General features: G+C 36.0%; 1 protein-coding gene across 3 annotated transcripts in view; it reads left to right on the top strand.

Annotated features, from left to right (window-relative positions):
* Positions 1 to 22,603, top strand: part of GckIII (Germinal centre kinase III) — a 125,214-nt gene that overhangs the window by 30,669 nt on the left and 71,942 nt on the right. For all 3 annotated transcript variants that reach the window (XM_034981219.2, XM_069501171.1, XM_069501211.1), the window contains exon 2: positions 1,163 to 1,387. In XM_034981219.2, coding sequence (XP_034837110.1) covers positions 1,163 to 1,387 — 225 coding nt within the window. The remainder of the gene's footprint in view (positions 1 to 1,162; positions 1,388 to 22,603) is intronic.

Genomic DNA, 22,603 nt, shown 5'->3' with positions numbered 1-22,603 from the left:
AATATTAGTATTTAATTAAAATTGGTTAAACTGTTAGGCCGTGAAAAGCTAGCAGACAGACAGACAGGCACACTTTCGCATTTATAATATTAGTATGGAAGTATGGATTACATTGTGAATTGTCGTGTCTCGTTTGAGATTACTTTTATGTGTTTCAATCAATAAGGGAGATACTGGCACCTGCAATTGTCATTATCTCTACCAGTTTTTTTCATGAACGATGTTTTTACATTTGGTTATGTAAAAGTTTGATGAAAATGTACCTACTCACATTTTTTTCTGCTTCGGTGTCAGAATGCCGCATACTCGTCAGGTAAATAGAATATACTGTTAAATATTTACACGTAGAAAAAGAATTACGCACAACAAAACATTTTTCACCGAACTTTTCGGCGTAACAACAAAGTATTTCCTAATGTGTACAAAGAAATAGAACCTATGCGTCGTGTAGACTGCCGCATAAATGAATAAGTTGAAAACAATTTAGGACAGTGTAGATCAAATTTTGAATAACAATCGATTTTTCACGCAGTGGCCGTCGTTTTGTAAAAGTGTCACGTAGCTCGGCCGAGCCTTGACTCCGCCGCAATGTCAGCCAAATGCCAAGAGGTCTCGACACTAGGTACGGCTTAACATCCCAAATATTGCGGTATTTTATTTTCTACGTAGCCGTTTTAAGCCCGTGCTTATATTTCTACAAACGGAGCAGTGTCACGTTTTTACGGTACCTGATTCTTTGTCATATTTTCAGCGACGTCACTGCACTTTCACATAATATTCGCATGGTTATGTAAAAGTATTTCACATTCCCATATTTCCGTTTACGATAAGAAGATATTTGCTCCATTCGGAAACTAACTCTATATAAGCTTTATCAAATAACTACCTACATAATATTGTAATACCAGATTCAATAGTAATTTGCAGGTGTTCTGTTGTGATAAAAACCTTTATTATCATCATCTTTATAGTGATAAGAAGTATAGATTTTTATTTATTTCTATTGTAAAAATAATTAGGAGCACTGTTAATTAAAATTATGACAATGAAAACAATTAAAAAAACCTACGACTTATACAAACAGTAGTTGTTATAGAATCATCCTCCCATTTCAAGTTGTATTTAATATGATTCTAAACCGAATATATCTCTTCTTCCACAGAAGGTCGATCCCGAGCTGATCTTCACAAAACAAGAGAAGATCGGCAAAGGGTCGTTCGGCGAGGTGTTCAAGGGCGTCGACAACAGGACGCAACAAGTTGTCGCCATCAAAATAATTGACCTCGAGGAGGCCGAAGATGAAATCGAGGATATTCAGCAGGAGATTATGGTGCTGTCACAGTGTGATAGCCCGTACGTCACTAAGTATTATGGATCATACTTGAAGGTAAGAGTAGCAATATTACGAGTAATCTGTTATAAAATATATGTATATATATATAAGCATAACCTACATTTATGTACAGATAACATAAATTTATAATATGCCATGATTTGATTGACTACCTGCACGGGCAGGGCAGTTGATATGTGCGCGGCATGGTCTGGCATGAATAATTTCATGCAATGTAATACTTTGATACTTTTAGTCTTGTTATATCATGTTGAAGAAATTACTTTATTAGGGTTCCGTACCTCCAAAGGAAAAAAGGAACGCTTATGTAGTCATTTCGTTGTCTGTCTGTCTGTCTGTCTCTGCGTCTGTCGTGTCTGTCAAGAAAACTTATAGGGTACTTCCCGTTGCCCTAGAATCACAAAAATCAGTTAGGCAGATCTTATAGCACAAGTAGGTAAAGGCAAAAATCTGAAAACCGTGAATTTGTGGTTAGTTACATCAAAAAAAATTAAAATGTGTTCATAAACAAATAATTAGTATTTTCAATTTTCAAAGTAAGTACCATGTGGGGTATCATAATAATATGAATGATCATACATTCTAAAACATATTTTTAATTCATTTTTAATCGTAGTAGTTTTTGATTTATCGTGCAAAATGTTGAAAAAATACCCGAGTACGGAGTATTTGAGATGCTATTGTACCGCAGAAGTAATGCAAAGTTTCATTAGATTGGTAAGCTGTGCTCGGACAGTGTGCTTACCATGCAGAGTGCAGACTTCGCATATGAAAGCTCTTTAGACTACTTGCAAATAAATAATGATTTATAGGTTTCAGATATCAATTTTGAATAAACTACAGGCACCTATCTAAGCGCCCGACCGCGGCATTTGTAAAAGTAAAATCGTGACGAGGCTATTTACTTCGTCATAATGCACACGGCGGAAGTAGGCAGAATATTCTGCAACTGAATTGCCACAAATTGTCTTGAAACGCTAAATTACGTAAAAGTAAATAACATGCACTTACCTATATCAAATCGAAAATGTCATTCTCAATGATCTCTACCTATTGAGTGGCTGCTTGTGTGTATCAATCTTGTTTCACCGAGTCACGATTTCATATGCCTGCTATTACTTATTACCTAGACCTGGAAACCGCGCGTAAAATTACAAAAGAGACAACAGCAATTCCGCAAAATTTACTGTAATAACTATACCCGAGTATCCTTCAATTTCATTAAGTTGAGGGTTTCTGACACTCCAGCTGAGTAAGTTACAAAAACGCGGTGAACTACGCAATTTTATACGCGACAATGTTATGAACACTATAAGCCTTGATGCGAAAAATTTAATGCCAGATTTACACCAACAAATAAGTCATGATACTATAGTTCGCGACACATCGAGATGACAATCGGGGTAGGCACGCCCCGCACACCTGCACGATTTTCGAATGCTATACATATATTGCGGGTTTGAGAGATAATAAATCACTAAAACTACAAAAGAGACAAATGGTTATTGGTACTGGTTTGTACTATTTAGGTAGTATAATAAAGCTAGGTTTTTGCTAGCCTTCTAGTTACACCCTGTATACCTATTGTAGAACATAATGAGTACATAGTATTCAATGTTATGTTTTAGATGTTACAAATTTTAACTTAGTATGATCTCCGTGGTCGATTGTGACCGGTGTGTATCTACAATTTAAACACAATTATTGACAATCAAATGTTTTATTTTTGCTCTATAGCTATGAACATCAAATAACTTACTTCAATAGGGAAATAACAGCATTATAAAAGTTCTTCTACTTACCTACACCTACTTATTATAACACGGTATATACAGTCTTAGAAAATAATATGTACTTAGTTATATAATATTTTAATTGTGAAAGTCAAGAGGTGATGTGGTTGGTGACTATCAGTCCGGTGAAAATGGCCCGTGTAAATCATGCCTCTTTAAATTTATTATACTAAATGATGCCCGTGACTTTGTTTGCGTGGATTTAGGTTTTTAGTCCTGTGAGAGCTCTTTGATTTTTGGAATAAAAAGTAGTCCATGTGTCCTGGATGCAAGCTATCTCTGAACCTTAAGTCAAAATCGGTGAAACGTATGGGCCGTGAAAAGGTAACAGACCGACAGACAAACACACTTTCGCATTTATATATTTTTTAAATTCACTATAGACACATGCTTGACCACAATCACACCTCATGTGAAGTGATGATGCTATACGATGCCAAGAAGATGTCTATTTAATGCCTATTATCAATCAATCAATCAATCAGCCTGTTTGCGTCCACTGCTGGACATAGGCCTTCCCAAGAGCGTACCACCATACACGGTCCTCCGCCTTCCTCACCCACTTCCCGTTACCTTCTTAAGGTCGTCAGTCCAGCGGGTTGGAGGTCGTCCCACACTGCGCTGGCTGATAAGCGGTCTCCACTCCAGAACAAGTTTGCCGCAGAACCGATGCCTATTGTAATTGGTAGGAAATTGGTTAGTAACTCAACGGTTTGCGAAGCTGAAGTGGCAATGGGCAGGGCACATAGTTCGTACAACCGATAGACGTACGTTGGGGTCCCAAGGTGCTGATGGAATGGCGACCTCGCACCGGAAGACGCAGCGTTGGAAGACCCCCCACTAAGTAGACGGACGACATCAGACGAGTCGCAGGGAGCCGCTGGATTCAGGCGGTGCAAGACCATGGCGTGTGGCAGTCCCTACAAGAGACCTATGTCCAGCAGTGGACGTCTATTGGTTGATAATGATGAGGATGGTTAGTAAGGATTATGGACTTCAGTACTATTTTAGGATAAGTCATAGTTAATCGTACGCCTGCATACTTATACGAGACTAGCTTATGCTCGCGACTTCGTCCGCGTGGACTACACAAAATTTAAACTCCTATTTCACCCCGTTAGGGGTTGAATTTTCGAAAATCCTTCCTTAGCGGATGCCTTCGTCATAATAGCTATCTGCATGCCAAATTTTAGCCCGATCCGTCCAGTAGTTTGCGCTGTACGTTGATAGATCAGTCAGTCAGTCAGTCAGTCAGTCAGTCACCTTTTCCTTTTATATATTTAAGATTGACACGAGGCATAGTCCATTAATCACCGGCTCATTGCCATTCTTACCTGGCGTGCTGAAAGGCGTGACTCTATGTAGGCGATTTCGTGAATGGCTTCGGAAACAATAGGTCGCCGATTGTTGCGTAAATGCCTCTACTCACGAGAAAGTTTCGGATTCATTACTATAAAGATGCTTTTGTTGTACCAGCAACAATGATCTTGCATCCATTCTGCTTCGTATAAGCGCGCATTTATAAGACCTTTATCTACTAATAAAAACGACTAATAAATTTTTCAATTTTTTAACATAAAAATATAGTAATTTCTGCTGTAAAATATTTTTATGTTAAAATATTGAAAAATATTTGTCGTATATGCATTGTGACGCTCGTCATTAATCGCTTTCCGTAGAGCGTGAGGATGATAATTAAATAGGTTAAAAATAAATAAAATTCATGTTTTTTTTAAAATCATTCTCATTAATAATTAATTCTAGCTCCATAAACTACTGCTATACAAAAAATCAAATCATTTTATTACTACAATCTAAGACCCAATCCTAACAGTTCAAAAACCAAATTTTCATCTTTGTGTTGTTAGTATTATAAACTAATATGTACATTCGGCCATTGTTAGATTTATATCTATGTATATTGGCGCCGATACTGCTGTCTTTCTCTTAAATAAATTTAGAGTATCTTTTTATTTTTAATATTGCTGAAAAATGGAATATGAATTTTACATTTAAAGACTAAATTTTAGTGCACGCTACAAATTTGAACGATAGCTCGCGACTGGTAGCTAAAGTCACGAGGTTTGACAGAAAGTTAAATTTAAAACTGTCAAACTGTGTCTGTCCTTTTCATATTACATTAGTAAGAAGAGGATGCGAATACTCTAAAATTTAGTTGTGCGCAGAATCAGTACCATTGTCGAAAACATTACAATCGAGTCGATGTATGACCAGCCCCCCAATTGTGTAAGAATAACCATTTCATGGCTATCGCAATCGTCAAGAAATTCTGCTATTTGATTGGTTGATTCGCTGTTTACATTTTTTCACAGCCAATCAAAGGGCAGAAGTCTTGACGATTGCGATAGCCATGAAATGGTTATTCTTACACAATTGGGGGGCTGATCTGTATCATGATCTCTTTGAAAGCGCAGAAAGGGTGGCATTCCGCCAACGCGGACAATGCAGTCTAGTCCGGTATGAATGTTATGATCGACAATTTGCATTTTTATTATAGCCCGACTGTTTACCGTCCGGCTATGTTTGATATTTGGATATTTAATACATCCTCTGTTTACTTTTAATATGAGTTATTGGTTGTTTATGATGTACGTGTTGATTTTTAAACGTTTCCAATGAGAAATATTTTAGTTTTGAAAGCGTGTCGTCTCGAGCGTTGCTTCCTTGAGTTCCTTCTGAATAGATATGATCCAGATTAATCTTCCTTAAAGAACTTGATAATTCTAGTACAATACAAGTCTAATTCTAGTACTTGATAGTCTGTACAATTTATTTATCTGCTTATTATAGAACTAGCTTATCCCCGCGACTTCGTCTGCGTGGACTATACCAATTTCAACCCCCTATTTTACCCCCTTTGGGGGTGTAATTTTCAAAAATCTTTAACGGTTTTCTTTAGCAAAATAGCTATCGGCATGCAAAATTTCAGCCCGATCCGTTAGTAGTTTGAGCTGTGCGTTGATAGATCAGCTAGTCAGTCAGTCAGTCAGCTTTTCTTTTATATATACAGATTAACGAGTAGTTGGCAGGTTGGACGTTCGAGCGATAATTAATAAATTTTATCGAGACCGAAAAAGATAAAAGAAAATTAATAAGGTAGGTATGAGATTTTTTTTTTAAATTGTAGTTAAAGTTTAAATTTAAATTGTTAGTAGTATTTTTAATTAGTTAAAGCAAGATGTCTTAAGTAAAACAAAAAACACTTAATTATTAAAAGTTCTTAAATGGACGCGAGTACAACAAAATATTGCAAAGAATAATAATAAAAATTACTTAAGGACGTACTATTTACAAGTAAATCACGAAATGAATCAAGTTTCATAAGGATACTTACGACTATGTATGTTATTACGATTTATATAAGGAAGAGCCCATAATACTTTTTGATTTAATACATTTCATCGAGTGAATCGCCGCGAATACATTTTGCTATTGCAGTCTTGACACACTTTCGAATACTGTTGTTATGCGTGCCTTGCAAAATACGATGCAATGCAAACTGTTTGCCACTCGAATTTGCAATAAGTATTATTTTATGTTAAAGTGCTTAGCTGGTTGAGTTCGTGTATATTTTAATCTTAATTATATTTATATTATAAGTGGTTCTTTGTATATTAATGTGTAGATTTTTCAAACAAAATAACTACCTACATATTTCATTATGTATAGGTACTTAGGATGTGTTTCCATTGCAGCGGAGCGGAAACGTTTTCGGCCAATCAGGTTACTGTTAGTGACGTGAAAATTCTATCACGTCATATCTCAATAATTGGTGTAAAATACATGTCTCCACTCCTCTCCGCTTCAGTGGAAATGCACCCTTAAGCGTTTACAAAGCGGAGTGAAGACATGCAAGCTTTAGCTAAATAGATGACGTCATCTATCAATGATTTGATTGGTTTATTAACCGATTTCAAAAAAGGAGGTATTCCATTCTTGAACGTCTCCTCTACGCTAAGCTCGTCTCAGCTTGAAAATGCACCTTATTGCTTAACACAGCTCTATCATTCTTAGCAGTTTCTAATTTCTAACCCCTGAGTTCTGACTTCTGAGTTCTGATTAAGTAATATCATTATAATTATGTATGTAAAAAGTCTCCATTGTATGCTAATTAAATATTACAGATTACTGCAACGAGCACAAACATTTTACAATGCGCTTGGAATTTTCTAACGTCAGCTGGCAATTTACTTTAGTCTCATGAGCCCCAAAACTCCCATTAGAACTTGCTAATAAGAAATTTTCTTTCCTTTTTATTTTGTCTGCCATGTCATTAGACTAAAGGACCTCGCCTGTGTATGTGGCTCTTGTCAAAAAAATCTTGCCTTCACTAGACAGGAGACGCCCAATGAACTTTAACACACCGCAAACACCACATTTTGTATGCTGTCTCAAAGTCAAAACCAGGGAGCTCGGTATCAGCTTAGCTTATTGTGGGCTAAACACATGCAATTTTGTCATACTGGTACAGTACGCGCCAGAAATTAATGTACATCGGCCATTAGAATAACATTTCGGCTTTGTAGAGCGTTGTCTTTGTCACTCATACCAGTATGACGTTTTCTCTGTACATTACTTTCTGCCGCGTACTGTAAGAGAGTTTTCCTTTTTGTCCACGTCCAGCTAATTGCTTGACAGAGACTGAGGATTTTGTGGAAACCACATTGACCGATATTCTCATTGCATGTAGTTTCATACAAAACCATTGGCCCTGGCACGGAGTCACTGTATGACTAGGTCTTGAGACTTACCTACGCAGCAATAAAATCATCTATGCCTACTAACTTTAAATCCTAGTAACTTTAAATCGCTAACTTAATATTTTCTGATGAACAACTACATGAAACTCCGTAGACTTTGTGTACAACAGAAATAGCACTAATTTATTAACTTACTTATCGTTACCATTGACGTTGCCTAATGCCTGATAATTCAATAAACAAAAAAATACCTTCACTTTCACGTTGGCAAAGCGGATCAATTACAGCTTAAGTTAATTAGTTAATGAGGCCTAATACACAGCAACACGACATTCATACAAACGCGATGGCCATGACAATGCTCTGTAAACGCTTGTATGGCGTGAAATGTGTTCCGTCCTTGAGAATGTTTCCGTGCCTACGCAAATCTTTTACTACATACGTTTTCCACACACATATTTAATTAAAAGGAAACCGGTCAAGTGATTTCGTACTGTGAATTGAATGGTCCGTATTGGGATGTCTATCTAGTCATAATACTATCTATACTATTGGGATGTATATGTATGATTGGGACTATCTAAATAGTCATAATATACTTATCCATTGGAGCGGAGACGTGTGTACAAGTGCATCGACAGATCAGATTATAGAAAGATAATCTAGGATATGGAAGGCTCTTACGTTTTCTGCTCCGCTTCATCTGTATTTTATTACAAAACAAATCCCGATTCACTGACTGACTCATCAACGCCCACCAGGCCAAACCTTTGGACCACACAGCTGAAAATTTTCACTGAGGTTTCCCTTATAAATGTATAGACAATGATAACGCCTGGTTTTTCGAAATTCCCACGGGATAGGGGATAAAGAGGATTTATATTTTCACCGAGCGAAGCTTTTTAATTTATAGATTAGCGCTTGGCTGCAATCAGACTTGGTGGCAAGTGATGATGCAGCCTAAGATGGAGCGCGCTTGCAGAGGAAACGCAATCAGAACTGCGATAATTCAAAATGCATTTCTTAATTATAATTATTTCTGAAGCGTGGAACCCCAAAACAATATGATCCTCTCAAGGTGTTAGCGTGTAAAATTCAAATATTTGTTCAATAACGTATGAGTATGTGTATCTTGTGTTTTAATGTTAATATTGGCTCTACGTAGTAGGTACGTTCATTACGCTACATTAAATGGCCTGCTAATCGCGATTTGTTCTGCCCGGTGAAAGTGGTAGTAGGCAACTAATGTTACTTTCGTGCCGGTGGAAATTGTCCGTGTATTGTTGTCGCTTGATGGGACTCTATACTGTGACTAAATAAACAAAATATTGTTACTTAGTACATATCGCTACGGTTATTTTCGTCTTGGGAGCTTTTTGCGTCTTATTGTTTTTTAGAACCGATTCTGTCAATGGAAATGATGGTTAAAGAAAAATTACTATACCATTTAAAACTTTTTAAGAGAGTCATGTAAATAAAAAGTATTTTAATGTAGATAACGGGTAATACATACCACGATTAATTTGATGTTTTTATTTGTCGATATTTCAACCCAATTGCACGGGTCATGGACACGACGGGACCACGTTACCATGTTATCTACATAAAAATATGTCTTTATACAACTAGTAAGCTTAAAATCATTAAATGAAAAGTAAATATATAGAAGTAGGTAAAAATATAACATTTTAGTGGAATACTTTAAATTTTTCGTTCCTAATCCAAGCTTTTGACAAGTATAGTTAACTAACAATGGGTCGAAACGAATTCAAGCATTTTCCCTAAACTTTTATTTCGTGAAATTTTCTCGAAGCAGTATCCCAAGACGTGATCTCTAAAAATCCATATGTACAAAAACGTTGCTCATTTTATATACCAAATAAACCTGAGTGATCGACCTCCGCTCGGGGCTAAACGTGAATTTTTCCGAAGATCAGACATTGACAAATCGATTTCTAGACCCCAAAATTCCCACGATATATTTCGCTGTATCTGTAAGAACCTTTTCCGAGAATGTTGCTTTATTTATGTATCAGGAAAAATATTTACTTACTTGTTTAATATAAACACGACTGTTAACGATAAATACATGAGAAAAAAACTGTTTATTATTACAATGATGCAACGTGAACGAAAGACGCACCCACAACGTAGACGGTAGAATCTCAGCATTTACGTCATCGCTTTCAATGAATTAAATGTCACGCCATGACGTGGATTAGCAAGGGCAGGCCTTCCGTGTTCACACTCGGTTACTGCTATAATAAACAGATTTTTAATACTACTATCGTAAAGGTATCAGATTTTTAATAAAACTAAATATAAAGAGAAATTAGCACGCCGAGCCTGTATTTCAACAGTGCTCCACGAATTTTATTAAAGGTTTCTTAGGTAGGTGAACCTGTAGGTTCAGTTCATACATGAAGGCATCTCATGCGAATTCAGAGCAAGCCATCTAGACCAGAATAAGTTACTCTAAACTTCGCACTATTTCACTTTTACTACTTACTTCCTTTCATAAATATTCCAGAAATATAAATAAAACCACTCCTGTATTTAATTTTCTTAAAAATATTTCTTTTTTAACGTACCATAATATTGGCTTTTGTTAACGTACATGCTTCTTATTAATGTCATCAACCTGAATGTAGGTATAAATTAAAATTACCTATGTCGTAAATAAACTAGGACAATTTTCCCATGGTGAATTCATACCAATAGGACTATTATCACTGAATTTATAATAATATGCTCTAGCCGTATAGCGTATCAATCTTATACTTATACCACCTTTATGAACTAGATGATGCCCGCGACTTCGTCCGCGTGGATTTAGGTTTTTTTAAAATCCCGTGAGAACTCTTTAATTTTACCGGATAAAAAGTAGCTTATGTCCTTCCCCGGGATATAAGCTAACATCAAAATCGGTCAAACTGTTGGACCGTGCAAAGCGAGCTGACAGACAGACTTTCGCATTTACAAAATTAGTATGGATAGTATACATAATATATATATTACAATATCAGCTTCATATTTCACATTTTCTTTATCGATAAAGATTTATTCGGTTCGACGTTGATAAGCTACCGGGATAAGGTTTCCAAGCCGTAGGGCTTACCGAGGTGGTAGAGGACACATTCTGTTATCTTTCTTATACAATAATATTGTATTCTTAAATTTTTGTTAAACAGTATTTGAAATTGTATAACTTTTGATTTTTACGGGGCACTTGAACTATGTGCCCCGCCCTACCACTTTAGCTTCACAATCCGTTGAGCTGTGTCAGTAATTCTTCTACGTTCTTCTAGTTCGAGGAACTGTAAGACTTTGGGGTTCCAATATGATAGAATGTTGACTTCGCATCGGAAGGCGCAGCTTTGGCAGACCACCGACTAGTTGGACAGACGACATCAAACGAGTCGTAAGTAGTCCTGGATTCACATGACATGACGTGACTGATGCGTCTCAAATATTTTAACTATTTATTTGCCTTGAGTGGTTTTATGGGACTGTTAACTGTCCCAAAAATAAACATATTCTAGAAAAGCATGTTGTGTAGTATGTTTTTTTTTGTTTTTCTTTTTAAAAAGAATATTAGCCATGTTCAAATGATTAATATTTCCCTTTCCTCTCCAATTAAGCGTCAGGCTTGTGCTAGGAGTAGGTACGACAATAGTGCAACGGGCGGGGTTTGAACCGTCGACCTTTCGGTTTTCAGTCCACTCCTATACCCGTTGAGCTATTGAGGTTTATTAGTGTATGGTTTATACGTGGTTCATACAAAACATGTCATGTCATTGTATACCTAACTACCTGCCTGTGACTATGTAAATATCCATGACGTCAATAAGCTATACCGGTTGGTAGAGGCTTTCCAGGTCGCCCAGCTGACCTTTCATTTATTTTTGAATGAATAGAGTGTTCCTATGTCCGTATCACCCCTGCATGGTTTCGTAGTAATTATGCACTGCCACTTTAAATAATTAACCTTGAGCTTAAAGCCGTGCCAACATTAAGCATGGTCAGTTTTTTTCGTTTTTAATCGTACCCATTAACGAAAGTAGAGCATATTAAACTTATTTTGTTTGTCCCGTATGCGTTCTTATACCATTCATGTGATGGCGTTGAAACTTTGTTCAGTTGTTTTTGGGACTTGCGGGAAGGTTTCCGACATAGTACCATCATCATCCCTGTCCTGTCCATCCTTTTGCACAATGTTTCTTGCAGATAAGGATTTTACTTTTGCCTCAAATTCATGTTTATTCACCGAACATCTCATAATATATTATACGTATGTAGCAAGTTAAAGCCGGATGCCGAAATGGCCGAGGTGAAGGACGCCGTGAGTCACCGTGCTTTTAGCCTCAAGGAAAAATCCGAAGATATTAAACAAACGGGCCGAGTAAGCTTCATCCATTCATAAACTTAAAGGAATTTCGTCCGTGGGTGTGACTAATGTGAATGCGTTTTCCCAATGCATTTATTTTGTGGTTTTTAACCACAAAACTGCCTAGTGCCAGGCATGGGTTGCAACTTGCAATGCCTCTTTTGTTTGAACGATTCACGTGCCATCTATTGTACCTGCGTTGATGGGAGATACCTTCGTACTATCTATTCTTTTTTCTACAGGAAGAGAAGAGAACCGGTGGTAGTAACACCAGTCATAACCAGTGACACTTTTTGAATAAAAACGTTTGTGTTTTTTCTTGCATAGGAATACTTTCTTAATACCGACAAATAACAGTCAGTTAAATCATAATATTACTTAGTATGAATTATGACAAGGGAGGAATCTCTTACCTTCGAAGCCAAAGTTCCTGATAACTTTCCTGTAAACAAAGATATTAATTATTCGCTCCATTTCCACAAATTGCTTGGGGATTTATTTCCACCATTGGGATCCATAAGTTTGCTTTCACTACCGGCCCAATAAAGCATTTTCACTTAAGTGCCAGGAAGTTATTCATCCATATTCAAAGAAAAACTTGAGAAAATGACACGAACCTGAAAAGCTATGATTAAATATATTGTTATATATATTGTTGAAAACGCAGAACAATAATTTTTATCCGACTTCCAAAAAAGGAGGAGGTTCTCAATTCGTCATGATTTTTTTCTATGTATGTACACCGATGTTCTAAACGGACAGACAATAGTGAGTTAGTGACTACAAGTAGCGACTGTGTATTGTAGTGCATCGCGCTATTACGCTAGCCCAACCTTGTATTTTTATTTATTTCTTGTTTTAAAAATACTTACCTTAATCTGTCAAAAATATTAATCAAATTAACGATTAATGATTAATGATTAATTTTATTAATCGCGATTACGATTACTATATTAATCGCGATTAACTTAATCACGATTAAGGTTGCTCACGATTTTTAATGTGATTAAAATTAACTAATCGATTGAAAAATAATCTCATGTAGGCGACCACACGCCACGGTCTTTCCTGCGACTCGTTTGATGTCGTCTATCCATCTAGTGGAGGATTTTCCAATGCTGCGCTTTCCGATGCGAGGTCGCCATTCTATAAGTTCGAGACATGGGCGCAAACTATGGTCCTTATAATAAAGCTCAGAGTCACTCAGCGAGCGATGCAGAGAACTATGCTTGTAGTTTCTTTCTCTTGATAAAATCAGAAATGAGGAGATTCGTTGGAGAACCAGAGTAATCGACATCATAGCTCAACAGGTTGCAAAGCTGAAGTGTCCCAAGTTGGTAGAAAAAGCTCTGCTAGCTCGTAAACCCTGGCAATACTTAAAACGTAACGTAAAATTTTATATCAAAGCGGTGTAAAACGCGCTTTAGGTACATCCTCTTTGTTATAGCAATACTCCCGAAGTAGTGGTTTCAGTCGTATAAAAACAATAAAATTCAGATTACTATAGGCAGTAACCGTATCGAAGCTACCTTGACCCCGCTTCAATAGCACCTAGTGCCAAGGCTTCTACTGTTATTGATGATTTTCAGACTAACAATAGTCGTTTCGTGGCCGAAGCTTCGCACAAAACGGACAAAAGTGTCTAATGATATGATTAATAACGAAATATTTATACATCCATTTAAACGGTCTTTAGGACTTTTCCGACCCAGTGTACGGCATAATGAGGCGGTCTCAGTAGGTCATAATATTTAGGTATACTCTCAGTATATCTAATGATATTTATTCTATGTTTATATGTCGCAGTTTACAACGAGATATGATCGGAATCATTACATCAATCAATTAATAAAATCAATCTATCTGTAATCACTAATCTGTCGATATAATTTACTAAGCAACATTGTTATTTGTTAAAAAAGGGCATACAATATTTGTCAACTAAAAATGTTGTCAAGAAACTTATCGACAGATTACAAATACGAGTGATTTCGGCCTGTACTCCTCCAAATTCATATTCATAAAAGATCCACACTCATTCCATGACAAAGAGATAGGTATACAAAGTTTCGGAAACCCAATTTCAAAAGTAATATAAAAGTGTTGTAACACTATAGGTAGGTAGAGCTACAACTTTTTTGGAATTGCGAAAAATATCAGCCGTTTTTATGTCGCATGACCAGTAAACCTATTAGTTTTCGCAGCTTGGACGCCGATATGGCCAATAAATGCAGATCGTTTCAGTACAGGTCGACGACTTTATTGTAGACAGTTATGTTTATGAGTGAGATCACAAGGTGTTTTTTTAATGTAGGTACACACTGATGACGTAGGTTTCCTAGTTTGGAGTTGTATTAAAGTTTTAACGTCCTTTTAGTTCGACTGCAATGCGGACTCGCGCGAAGGTCGGAAGAAGGAGGGGGGCCCCCGCTAGCAAGTTGGAAGGTCAAGCAAGTTTGCAATTTGCTTTATTGGCATTTGGCAACCCTCGAAGCGACGAAACCGTAAACGATTATGACAAACTTTTAATTTTGGCAATCCGTTTAATTGTTACTTGACAGTTATTAAAATAAGTTGCTTAAAATTTTGAACAATTAAAATTTTATCGGTTTAACTAACTGGATTTGTTGTTAATAGTGTAAATTAAAATTTTAAATCATCCTCAACCTGTGAAATGTGCAGTGGGGTCATTTGATAAACCGGATCCTGTTACCATCAACTTCCTGCTCCATCAGCCCTCGATGGTTACTGTCTGTAAGCCAGTTACTCATCGCGCCCACGTCAATCTTTTTACTTTGGGAATAGGATTATTTCGACATTATCCATACTTCCATACTAATATTATAAATGCGAAAGTGTGCCTGTTTGTCTGTTTGTCTGTCTGTCAGCTTTTCACGGCCCAACAGTTCAACCGATTTTGATGAAATTTGGTACAGAGTTAACTTACATCCCGGGGACGGACATAAGCTACTTTTAATCTCGGAAAATTAAAGAACTCCTACGGGATTCTTAAAGGCCCATCAGTTTAACCGATTTATATGAAATTTGGTAGATACAGAGGTAGCTTGCAGGCAACTTTTTATCCCGGAAAACAAAGATTTCTTACGGGATTTAAAAAAAAAACATGAATGCACGCGGATGAAGTCGCGCGCATCATCTAGTACTTAATATTTTTTATAACATTTTCGTTGTTTGATAAACCTCCAACAGTAATATCTTTTTATCTCTCAACGAGAAACGAGGTCATCTCTGTTTCCAAATATGCACTCACAAAACACAAACTACTGATAAGTTTCGTGATAGTGTAGAATTTCTTTTGTAATCAGCACACAATGAAAATGTAATAAACAAAAAGAGGACGAGAGCGGGATATCTATCTAAGTGTTATATCTGTGCATTAAATAATAAAACAGTTTTATTTTATACGTTTATAGATGTACATAAATATTAGGCTACAGACAAACAAGCGTAATATTTTTAGTTATGAGTAGCGTAAAATGAGTCGCGTAATTTACGCTTCATACAAAAGTTCTGTTTGTGCCACACGGTAAGTAATCGCAGAGGTAATACTAATATGGCAGCAAATTAAGCCATTACTTTCCCTTCTTGACATAGAGAACACGTTAAGCCCTCTATCTTGCTTCATAGGACCATTTTTATGATGATGACCTAGATGACCACTAGCTGATGCCCGCGACTTTGTTCGCGTGGATATAGGTTTTGAAAATCCTATGGGAACTCTTTGATTTTCCTGGATAAAAAGTAGCATATGTGCTTATCCGAGGTATTATCTATTTCCATTCCAAACAGCCAAATCCGTCCAGTAGTTTTTGCGTGAAAGAGTAACATACATACATACAAACTTTCGTCTTAATCCATACTTCCATACTAATATTATAAATGCGAAAGTGTGCCTGTTTGTCTGTCTATCTGTCTGCTAGCTTTTCATGGCCCAGCAGTTAAACAGATTTTGATGAAATTTAGTACAGAGTTAGCATACATCCCGGGGAAGGACATAGGCTACATTTTATCCCGGAAAATTCAAAGAGTTCCCACGAGATTTCAAAAAAAACCTAAATCCACGCGGACGAAGTCGCGGCCATCATCTAGTTATATTATATAAATAAATATACCTATTTTGAAGTGTGATGAATCTACTGCATAAATTATTATTTTTTGTGTTGCTACGTGATTAGGTTGAAGAGGTCAAACTGCAATCGTTCCGTGTAAGAACTTGTAGCTATATAAATCTGGGTTACAGAACTGTGAAGCCATAATATAGTAATTTGCCGGTGATCATTTTTATTGCAAGTTCCGTTTCCACTTTACCACAACCCCGATAAATTGAATCGAAAACTTGTTGCTTAAGGAAGCGATGTAACTCTGGTGACATACATTTCCTCATTCCTGTTTTCCAATATTGTATCGTATTCCTTTTTTTGTGTATATTTTGTTAAATCATATGGGCTTTGGCTTGCATAATGGAAGTTGAAATAGGACGGAAATAACTGGGCTTTTGCATCATCTAGGTATTGGCGTCATTCTTAAACTCTGAACTTTATCAAATACAAAAAATATATATCTAAATATAAAAAAGGAAAAGCTGACTGACTGACTAATCTATCAACGCACAGCTCAAACTACTGGATGTTTGGCATGCAGGTTGTTATTATGACGTAGACTATAGACATCCGCTGAGAAAGGATTTTTGAAAATTCGAACATTAACGGCGATTACGCACTGCACTTCCGTCATCCGAGTTCTATCCGTCATCCGTGAGAATACCAGCGATTATCTACGACATAATATGTCATAAGCTCCCATACAAAAGAAAAATCAACGTATTTTCACGAACTCGGATCGGATGAGTGCGTAACCGCCGTAAGGGGTTAAAACGGGGTTAACTAGGGGTTTAAAATTTGTGTGATTAGTCAACGCGGACGATGTAACGGGCATAAGCTAGTTTAAATATAAGTACTAATTATTATATATAATTATAATATAATATAAAGTATTGTAGAAACACCGTTGCTAGTATTTATTACTACTTGTAAATACGTTGCATAAAGTTTGCCTTGGTACGAAGTTGGCGACATTATTGGTTGATTCAGAGTTTCCGCACTCCGACAAAGTTTGATTTGCTGTTTGCATGATCAATGCACGACAACACGAGTGAAAAATTTGTAACAAACTTGCCGTCTGGTCTGTAAATATTGCGCTAAAGTTTTTGCACAAAGTCGTGTTAGGAGTTGGGACAGACAGATCGATCTTCTGCATTGTTAGACGCTAACGAATATTAATATTCTGAGAAAATCTAAATTTAACTTTTATTAAAATATATGAACGTGTTACATATAGTTATATCTCTAAATAATATAAAACGTCTCTATCTGCGTTTATTTGTGTATTCGTTTATAACACGTTTTTAAAAACCTATATCCACGCGGACGAAGTCGCGGCACAATCTAATATTATAATAAAATATAATTTACATGTATTTGCCCGTGCGAAGAACCAATATTACGAAGAAAATGTAACAAAATTGTATACCTAATTTATGTTAAAGATTGAGCTAAACAAAGCTTGAGATTTAATTCTTGGCTCTGCAGAAAATGTAAGCAAACGTTTTATTTAAAACGTGAGGTAGACAGCGCTTCAAAGATTCAGAACGTTTTATAAAAGGATTAAAATCTCTATTGTGAGAGATAACAGAAAGCGAGATTAGCGTCTTTATGTACAAGATGCGGAGCTTGTGTTTATTTTTGACACGATTTTTTGTCTATTTATTAATACAAATTAATTTTTAACATTTAAGTACTAATAGAGACTAAACACTTTTATATACTTTAATCTTCGATAACAGTTAGTTTGCAATAGAGCACAAAGACCAGCCGCCAATCCACGCGTCCGACAAGTGACATTGACATTCTAATAGCTCTATGACAGCTGACGTTTGACATTTTGCACAGACCCATAACAACATAGTCCGAATTCCGTCTAACGCTACATAATATAATATGAACATTAATAAATCCTTTCTAAAGGTGTTTCGTATGTAGACAAGTATACCCAGACAAACAGGCTAAAAAAAACAGCTTGATACATTAAGATCTAGAATCTAGATAGAATTTGCCAATTCTTAGGAACTTTTCATTCAAAAGTGTTTTTGAAAGTTAAGTTTAATTTCAAAATTCAATTCCGTTTTATAAAGGGTTTTTATAAAGGTGATTCCTGCAATTAATGGTGACTTGTCATTCTATTGCATTTCACCTAAATTCCAACACCCTTGTTCCCCATGACTGATGGTTTCTCTAATTTGTAATGATACAATGCCTGTCAAGACCGATTTCGTTTTGTGTGTGGAAAGCATTTCGTCGGTAATAAATATGATTGTGTTTACTTTCAGTATTAAAGTATTAAATATAAAAAAAAACCGGCCAAGTGCGAGTCAGGCTCGCGCACCTAGGGTTCCGTAGTACAATCGTATTTTTTTGCACGATAAATCAAAAACTATGATTCATAAAAATAAATAAAAATCTGTTTTAGAATCCACAGGTGAAGCCCTTTCATATGATACCCCACTTGATATAGTTATTCTTACTTTGATAATTGAAAATACTAATTATTAGTTCATGACCATATTTTAATTTTTTTGTGTGATGTGACCAAAAATTCACGGTTTTCAGATTTTTCCCATCAAGCCAGCTATAAGACCTACCTACCTGCCAAATTTCATGATTCTAGGTCAACCAGAAGTACCCTGTAGGTTTCTTGACAGACCGACAGACAGACAGACAGACAGACAGACAGACAGACATACTGACAGACAGACAGACAGACAGACAGACAGACAGACAACAAAGTGATAAGGGTTCCGTTTTTCCTTTTGAGGTACGGAACCCTAAAAATTAAACAGTAAAAAGAATCTTATAACATTATTCGACAAAATGTTTAATAGGCAGTTCTTTGCAGGCAAAATATATTTTTTCCTCATTTAGTATTAGTATATTATTTCATGAATATTTTATCAAATAAGCTATTTATCTACTCGTACCTATTTGATTATAAAATAATTGAATTTAATTAATTATTTTAATTAAATTGTTCTGGTGTTTTTCATCATGGTAGGTAGGTAGCTGGTATTGATAACAAACTTGAAGTGCTACATTTATCCTCAAGTGTGCTTAATTGATAGATAACATTTTGTGGTGTTACTAACTACCTATTTGAATAGGTTGACTAGCGCCATGTGGACACTGATGTTAATCTTTTTCTGTTTTTTTCTTGCCTTTGTGTTTCTTATATAAGCTGCTACTTCTAAGGACTAAGTTCTTTCGCACGACTTATCCATCTAAAGGAGATGGACAAAAATTGTATAGAGGCGTGCCCCAGAATGTACAGAGATGATAATATATGTGGCATTTAATAAATGTACAGAGATGATATATATGCCATTTAATAGTAAAAATCTTCTATTTTATGAAAAAAATGTCGCATGTTGTTTTGCAGTTGTGCCATTAAGTTTGTGATAGGCATAGTTCAGCCTGGAGCAAATTTTTTCCATCTCATTTGCATGCTGTAGCCGCCTGTAATTTGAATTATATAGTGACAATGACTTATCACCTAGGACTTGAATAATGTATTTTTTTGTATGATTCTTATTTATCTTAGGTTATCACCGCTAATTAGTCTAGTCACTAGCAATGAAGTATTCTAACTAAATGTTAGACAAAGTTAAAAAGCTATACCTACTACCATAGGATACACAGCATCGTCCTGGGAGGCTAAATGGCTTATGCTTTCAACATTGTCCTTGGAATGACCATTGAAGAAATTATTTAAACGAGTCTTGAAAACAGAAAACAAGAATCCGTTATTTATTCGAGGTGCTGTTCAATTCACAATATTGGAATGAAATATTTTCTAAATTATTTTTCTTAAGCCCAAAGGCCGTCACAAATATTTGCAACGTAATACCAGTTGCCATCTGTTTTCTGTAGTTCTCATTAATATGTAGCGCATGTTGTTTCCAGGATCCCTTTCAACATCGAATTTACAAAGCCATCACGGCGAATTGGACTATGAATTATTAATAGGAGACTCTAAGCCTTAGATACCTATCCTACAATAAGCTTTCGAGTCGCAGTAATCCTGGCATTATCCTCAGACCTAAGGTCTTGTTTGAATATAAACGACGCAAAGTTTTAATATGAACAAAAAGCAAATATAGGATCTAGGTCTTTACAAGCTTTTATAACCGTCAAAGACTAGTTATATTACAGTTCGTGTAATGAAGAAGAAAAGGCGAAAAACCAAATAATTGAAAAAATGGACCACCTATAAGTTAATAACTATAACTATATATCTAGACAAACCATTTTTTGAAATTGGGTACACAAGTATTTACGCTGGATATGTAGCAGATGTACTCAATTTGTTTTGACAATTAACGTAGTGAAGTGAAAAATATGTAAAGTTTGTAACAATTTCATTTATTATTTTTTCCATTTTGCAAAATATCTTTAACATCTTTGTTAGTTGGGGCATATATATTTTGTGGTTGGCGTATCCATTAATCTTTTCTTGTTCATCTCCTTAGTAAACTTTTAAAATTGTATTGAATTTTGAACAAAGCAAATTTTACGGTAAAACTTTAGTAATTGTACAAGAAATATATACATATCGACTCCTGAGGAGTATGCACCAACTTTCTCCTTTGTTCGGAGAAGCGTATAAGAATTTCATTTAAAAGTACTCGTTATGAGGGACTCTCAAAAAAGGTAGGGTCGTGAAACCTGATTTTAACATGAAATCTTAATGCATAATAAAAATAATACTTAATTAGTTTTTTATTAATATACGAGTACAAATTGACCTAGTAATATATAAATGGAAATTAGTGAAATTGTTACAATGAAATCTTGTTTCGTTATCAATTTATAGTGCTTTTTATTTCAGAAATTCTTCATTATGTTGAAGATCTAGTACCTAAATCCAAAATTCAGGGATGTCAAAAAAAATCGATAGGTGCATTTTTTGCGAAGCCGGTGCAAGAGTATCCTGTAGGAAGTACATCCTGGATCAAGAGCGGAAACACTTACACTTTCTGTTCTAAAGAGGGCTGAGACAAACGAACAGCTGGTCGAAAAGAATTCCAAAAAAATATAAAACAATAGCTGATGCCCGCGACTTCGCCCACGTGGAATTAGGTTTTTTAAAAAGCCCTCGGGAACTCTTTGATTTTCCGGGATAAAATGTCACTCTTCAGGTCTTTATCTATACTCATGCAAAAAATCAAGTCAATCCGTTGCACCGTTGCGACGTGATTGAAGGACGAACCAACAAACTAACACCCTTTCGCATTTATATTAAGGGTCCTGATTTTGGTCACGCTACCATAGAGAAGTACTCCCCCTAAAAATAAAACTTGTGTGCAAATTACGTTCAAGTGTTCTCAATGTACGTGAACCGGTAAGAGCCTTTAGGGCGTTTTGCTATAAGCTTGTAGGTACTTAAGGTCAAGGCCCTAAAATTACCAAGCTCTCACAGCTTGCTGAGAGGTTAAATCGAGTACTCTGAAGTTAAATAATAATCGTTACTTCGTGCATTGTGTATTTGCTTTGTTATTGTGGATTGTGGAAGGATTTATTTCTGTTCTATGTTCGGGTTCGAAGTTCAACCAATTGATCATTTTCGAAGTTGTTAGTAAATTTAGAAATCAATACCCATATTATAAATGCGAAAGTTTGTTAGTTTGTCCTTCAATCACGTCGCAACGTAGCAACGCAACGGATCGACGTGATTTTTGCATGGGTGTAGTTAAATACCTAGCGCGTGATTTGGAACTATTAATATTTTTTTAAACCATCCATGCGGACTAAGTCGCGGGCATCAGCTGGTAGTAAGTAAATTGGAAGTAAAAATACTGTTACTTTTGTGCGCTTCGTTTCATACATTTGTATTTAGTAACTAGGTATCTTTCTGTACTGGAAATCAAAATAATAACATCAGTTTATACTTTATAATAATTACAGGCCGTCAGATACACAAAGGTTTTAGTAAATTCACTGCTTTGTTTTGAACAGTTTTCAGTTTAAAGACGGCAAACACGAGGATGTATCGATTTACTAACAAAGCGCGCGAGGTTTATATTGAGCTTTATATTACAGACACAATTACTAGGTGATAAAGTCCTGGAGTAATAGCGCGACGTAAAATGTAGAACATCTGGGCGATAAACAAGATTACAACGTTACGAAGCCAGGCGACATCGGCATAGACGTCCAATATTATGCTGAAATATACCTACTTATAACACGCGACCTGACCCGATGCATGTTGGGTCAAA

Source organism: Maniola hyperantus, chromosome 1, assembly GCF_902806685.2.
Source record: "Maniola hyperantus chromosome 1, iAphHyp1.2, whole genome shotgun sequence".
Taxonomy (NCBI): Eukaryota; Metazoa; Arthropoda; class Insecta; order Lepidoptera; family Nymphalidae; genus Maniola; species Maniola hyperantus.
Note: the sequence above shows the minus strand (reverse complement) of the source record. Positions and strands in the feature narration are given on the sequence as shown.